The sequence below is a fragment of the Octodon degus genome, unplaced genomic scaffold, assembly GCF_000260255.1.
Source record: "Octodon degus isolate 3935 unplaced genomic scaffold, OctDeg1.0 scaffold00045, whole genome shotgun sequence".
In the NCBI taxonomy this organism is placed as follows: domain Eukaryota; kingdom Metazoa; phylum Chordata; class Mammalia; order Rodentia; family Octodontidae; genus Octodon; species Octodon degus.
In genome coordinates, this window is record NW_004524621.1 from 8,519,647 (window position 1) to 8,525,688 (window position 6,042).

The following is a 6,042-nucleotide window of genomic DNA, read 5'->3' on the forward strand; positions in this document are numbered from 1 at the left end:
TTGTGTGTGTGTGGCCAGCTCAGCCCACCAGGGGGCGCAGCTCGCTGGCATGTGGTGCTGGGGGATCGAACCGCGGTCCCTGTGCTTTGCCAAGCCTGTTCCGAGTAGGTGCTTTAGACCACTGAGCCATCTCTCCAGCCCCATACTAGATGTATCTTGAGCAGTGGAGAATATTGGACTTTTTTTGTAGGCATTTTTTTAACTGGAAAAACAATACTTTACAGAATTGTTTTAAGAATTTCAGTATGTCAAAGTATAATACATAGTATATAGTCCAGGCAGTACTTGACCCCATTCTCTCACACCTCTTCATCTTCCAAAATGCCCCTACCTGTATGTCTGCAGCATGTATTTACCCTAGAAGACATAACACAGGCATAGTTGTAGAGATGCAGATTTGTGTAGTAGCTTGTGAAATTTTTGACTTTGAACCTCTAGTACATAACAGTTTGTAGCTACTAAATAAGTGCAAGTGTGAATAAATTGCAGGCATGCATCTTTTGCTATATTACCTCCCATAGAGCCGTTCCATTAGGATAATGGGGGTATAGCATTATGTAGAATAGCCAATACTTAGGGACTAGTTCAGTAAAAAGTTTTGGTCTCAGGATCCTTTTAAACGCATAAAAATTATTATAAACCCCAGAGAGTTTATTTACATGAACTGAATTTTATGGTCTTAGAAATTAAGTGTTAAATATTGGAGGTTTTTTTTTGTGGCCAGCTCAACTTGCCCTGGGGGCGAGGCTGGTGCCCCATGTGGTGCCAGGGATCAAACTGTAGTCTCTGTGGTTTACTAGATGTATCTTGAGCTTGCCTAAGCAGGTGCTTTAGACTGCTGAGCTATCTTGCTGGCCCTAAATACTGATTTTTAATACTGTAAGCCCCTGACATTTTCATATGCCATATTTTCATGAAAAACTATTTCTAGTCCTGCCCCCCAGGTTTTTTGGATGAGAATATATTTTACAGTTTTCCAAGTTTTTCTTTTTGTGTCAGGCTTAAAAGATAGCTGGCTCTTATATCTACTTCTGCATTCAGTCTGTTGTAATAAATTGCTCTGGTTGAAATATATGCAGAAAATCTAGCCTCCCATAAACATGTAGTTGAAAAAGAGGGACCTCTGGTACTTCTTCCAAGGATCTTCTGAAAATACTTTAAGAACCAGGGACTGGTCCATGCGGTGAGCATGTTTTGGGAGCATATTAAAGCCTATTAATATGCTCAATATGTTAATCAAAAATACAATTTTTTAAGACTCGAAACTATTAATCCACTGTAGAAGGAAAACAGTGTCCAAAAACTGAAGGAGGGATGGGGAAAATTCAGTTTGGCTCTTTGTAAACAATCCTTTGTCATTTATTATTTGTAGGTTTAAAAAATCCTTCATGAACAGCAGAGATTGGAAGCAACATGATGGGTTCAGAAGCTCATGAAAAGAGGCCACCAATCCTAACATCTTCAAAACAAGACATATCGCCTCACATCACTAGTGTTGGTGAAATGAAGCATTACTTGTGCGGCTGCTGCGCAGCTTTCACCAATATAGCAGTCACATTTCCCATTCAGAAGGTCCTCTTTCGGCAGCAGCTTTATGGGATCAAAACCCGGGATGCAGTGCTTCAGTTGAGGAGGGATGGATTTCAAAACTTGTATCGTGGAATCCTTCCCCCATTAATGCAGAAAACAACTACCCTGGCGCTTATGTTTGGTCTGTACGAGGATTTATCTTGCCTTCTCCATAAGCACGTCAGTGCTCCCGAGTTTACGACCCGGGGTGTGGCGGCAATCCTGGCAGGGACAACAGAAGCCATTTTCACTCCATTGGAAAGAGTTCAGACGTTGCTTCAAGACCACAAGCATCATGACAAATTCACAAATACTTATCAGGCCTTCCGGGCACAGAAATGCCATGGAATTCGAGAGTATTATCGAGGCTTGGTGCCCATTCTTTTTCGTAATGGATTCAGCAATGTCCTTTTTTTCGGCCTTCGAGGTCCCATTAAGGAGCATCTCCCTACAGCCACCACTCACAGTGCTCATCTGGTTAATGACTTTATCTGTGGAGGGGTATTGGGTGCCATGTTGGAATTCTTGTTTTTTCCAGTTAATGTTGTAAAAACTCGCATACAGTCTCAGATTGGTGGGGAGTTTCCATCTTTCTCCAAGGTTTTCAAAACAATCTGGCTAGAACGGGACAGGAAGCTGACAAATCTCTTCAGGGGAGCCCATCTGAATTATCATCGGTCCCTCATCTCTTGGGGCATAATCAATGCGACTTACGAGTTCTTGTTAAAGATAATATGAAAAAGTCATCAGTGAAGTGCCATGTATCAACTAAATAGACCTAAGAAAAATCCTATTTGGCTTTGGTTCAGATTGGCCCCAATACAAGTTGGTGTCATTGAGTCCAGGCCACAATGAATTATGGGCTGAGTTGTTTCCCTTGAGTATCATCAAAAACAATAAAAGGTTTCAGTAGGAAACTTTCAAAAAAATTTCTTTGTTTTTAATTTTTTATCATTATCCAAGAGCTTTAGGCTTATTGCTGGTAAATAGCGTCTGTCTGATGGTCATTCACAGGGTATTCTATAGCCAGGCTGATTCCTTTTTCCAAAACAACCTTTAAGCCTTTTGTATTGTAGCATAAAATGCCTTCAGCAGCCAGGGAAGAGGCTTGCAGGCCCAGGCCTTCTCAGGCTTACTTTGTTACTCCATTTCTTCTTTGCTCTCAGGAGCAGCTGCAGTTCATTAAACTCAAACATAAGTGGCAGGACACAGGCAGAACAGAGAAGAAAAAGAGCTTATTGGGTCGTGCTGAAATTGCTGGTGTTAGTTTTGGAATCAAACACCTGCTGGAATAGAATGCAAACTATGTTCTGTTTAAATGAGGTAGACAGAATCATGTTGCTGATGCAATTTCTAATTTTGCTTTCTCCCTTTGGAAGTTTTCTGTTTAATTCTGAATGTGACCTTAAGCCCTGCCAAAATATTCTTACGTTAATTTTACTGATGTCATTGCCAAAAACTGAGAAAATTTAAATTTTTTTATAGATGCTTCATCCTATTAAGTTGTTAATTCTATCTATTCCTACATTGGCCAGCCTGGTTTCCTTGAATTTTTGGTGCCAATTTAGCAGTAGGCTTTAGGGGCTTTTCCCCCGCCCTCAGGAGTAATTTGTCATGTTTGAGTATCCTGTTTTCTTGAAGCTATATTTTTTAAAAATAAAACACTTCCATAAGTTTTATCTTGGGAGTCTGTTGAGATCCCAGCCCTGCCCCCTTCTGGTTTCTAAATGTTACAGTGGAGGGGAAAAGCTCAGGATAGCTCTCGACCCAGTGTGAGCGATCTTTATTTCATTCTTGGACTTGGAGACTCCTTTGGATTTGACATTTGGGGAATTCAGTTTTATAATTGTGTCATTAAATCTAGTTTTGAGAGCGTATGATCTAAGTAAAAACATTTGAAGAGTTATGTTTAACTTTAGAGATTGTTGGTAGCTAGATTACCTACTTGTCCCTTATAGACAAAACTTGTCACAGAATCAGAATATTTGAAAATTTTTTCCCCAGCTGGTGAAGCAAAATGACTCATAGAGCAGTTGAATAACTAATGATATACGAGAAACACACTAGACAAATTGTCGATCTGTCTTTTTGAAAATATCTGTAAATATTAATGTACTTATTCCTGCCTTCTAACAAGAAAGTAGATTTTTTTTTGGTAGTTCTAAGGATTGAACCCAGGGTCTGTCATGTGCTGGGCCAGTGCTCTACCACTGGGCAATGCCCTAACCATTCCCCTCTTCCTTAAAGATAGGTTTCTTGTTACCATTGGTTTTGTTTTGTTTTTTTTTTTTTGTTTTGTTTTGTTTGTTTTTGTTTTTCATTTTTCTGGGTAATCGCATGTAAATTTGTGCATATACTATACTGACCAAAAAATCAGGGCCTCAAATAGTTGTTTACTCAAGTTTCTGGGCAGATTGTCCCAAACAGCTGTTTACCTCGAAATGCACTATGGCTGTTTCAATTATGTGAAAGTCCTTATTCCAAGTGTAAAGTATTCGGAGCATAGTAAGCATTGCCAAGGTAGTAATGGAGCTGAGCAGTGTCCCAGCAGTTCTGTTGATGATTGTGTACTAGGTTCGGCAGTTTAGAGATCAAGGTGCAGAGGTGAAGATTTCAGAAAACAAGATGACACCCAGTAAATTTCAGTAGTGCTCTTTGGCCTGTTGAATCAGGACTTAAAGGGAGTTGCAGAGTTGCATGAAGATGGCATCTGGTCCCTGGCCCCCTCATTCATGCGTGTCAACCCTGAGACCAGTGGGTATGGCCAGGTGCCAGTACAGCCCCGGGAGCTGGGGCCACAGCTCTACCCTGAGAGTGAACTCCATTGGCCTTCAGTTCTCAGGGGCTTGCTTTGTCTACACTCCATGCAGGAGATAAGATTTTACTTGTAAAGCACTTTGGTGAAAAGTGTAAGGAAAATGCTTCGGTATTTGCCCCATCAAAGAACATGTGGCATTATAAAACAATATTTTTATGGTTTTTAATTCTTAAATTTGTCACTTTTTACTCTTCTTAAAGACCAAACTGCAAATACATTGCCAGAGATGGCTTTGTGTATTGTACAATAGACTTAATTTTACAAAAAAATTCAGAACTTATAGCCAACAGTTTTATCTGAACTTTAAGTCAAAATGTATAGTAAGAGATTCTGTTGTTTTTACCAACAGTGTGGACTAACGTGGTAATACTTTAAAAGGGACAAATATGATTGAATGACTGTCTAAAAAGCAATGTGGTCTGTTACATGTGTGGCACAGACACGGTTCATGAGCACAAGTCTGGCTCTTGTGTCCTGTGCTTCATGGCTGATGCCACCAGAAATGGCACAAGCACTGTATTAATACACTTCGTGAGCGATCCAGTTCCTGAGGACTGTACCACAAACACAGCCTTTGTGTTGTAACTTTGTGTCTTACTTCCCTTGTGGTTGGGGATAAATTTTACCTTTTTATTTTGTCATCTAAATATTCACTTTTCATTGTAACTTACAGGGTTGGTCATATATTTACCTGCTGTACATTGATCTGTGCAATAAAATAGAATTGTGTACGTATAGTTGACTTTGGATATCTGGAATGCCCAAGCTCAATTACAGTGAATATAAATGTTCGGTATAAGGTTGTGAAACCAGGCAGGGGAGTGATGAGCAGTAGACGGGATATGGGAAATGAATCTAGAGGGCTTACTGTGCAGAAGCCAATCTGTCGAGCTAACACTGGTGCTGTGGAAATGAGGTAGTGTGGGGTGAAAGCTGCGCATCGCCAAAGGAAGGCTCGTAGATGGTGGGAGGAAGGGTCAGCCCTCAGGCTTGTTTTCTTTTATATTAAAGTATTTGTTTTCTCATGTACAAATAAATGCATATCAAAGACTTGAACATCATTCTCAAAATTTGATTTTTGGTTTTTGATGCTTTTTGTGTAGTAAATGCTTGCCCAAATGGCTCTGAAGTTGTAGGAGGATCTCTGTATGTTTCTTCCTTTGAAGTCTCATTAAAAGTCTATTATCAAATAAAATTTTGTTCCCTGTTTTGAATTATGTGACTGAATGTAAATGAAACCTCCTCAATGTTTCAACATTAACATACTTTTAAAAAAAGTATTTAGGGAGGGTCTTACTTAACAGATCAGACTCAGTGATTCTCCTGTATTCAGCCTCCCAAGCGCTGGGATTACAGGTGCGTGCCCCATGCCCAGTCTCAATTGCCTTCTCAGTGTGCACTGGGCGCAGGGCTGGCACGGCCCACCAGGGATCAAACCCTGGTCCCTGTGCCTTTCTAAGCAGGTGCTTTAGTCCACTGAGCTATCTGGCTGGCCCGAACATACTTTCTTGGGGTAACTGGAATAAAGTTTTCTCATATCTTTTACATTTCACTGAAAACATTGGCCTTTTCAGTAGAAAGGGGAATTTGTTCACCACAAAAGATGATCCCATCATATTTATGCTGGAACCAGCTCATGGTGTCTTCTTGCTTGT

General features: G+C 40.3%; 1 protein-coding gene across 4 annotated transcripts in view; it reads left to right on the top strand.

Moving 5' to 3' along the window:
• Window positions 1–3,717, top strand: part of Slc25a51 (solute carrier family 25 member 51) — an 18,743-nt gene extending 15,026 nt beyond the window's left edge. For all 4 annotated transcript variants that reach the window (XM_023715970.1, XM_023715971.1, XM_023715969.1 and 1 more), the window contains one exon: window positions 1,373–3,717. In XM_023715970.1, coding sequence (XP_023571738.1) covers window positions 1,414–2,307 — 894 coding nt within the window. In that variant the 5' untranslated portion in view covers window positions 1,373–1,413 and the 3' untranslated portion in view covers window positions 2,308–3,717. The remainder of the gene's footprint in view (window positions 1–1,372) is intronic.
• Window positions 3,718–6,042: the final 2,325 nt, after the last annotated feature.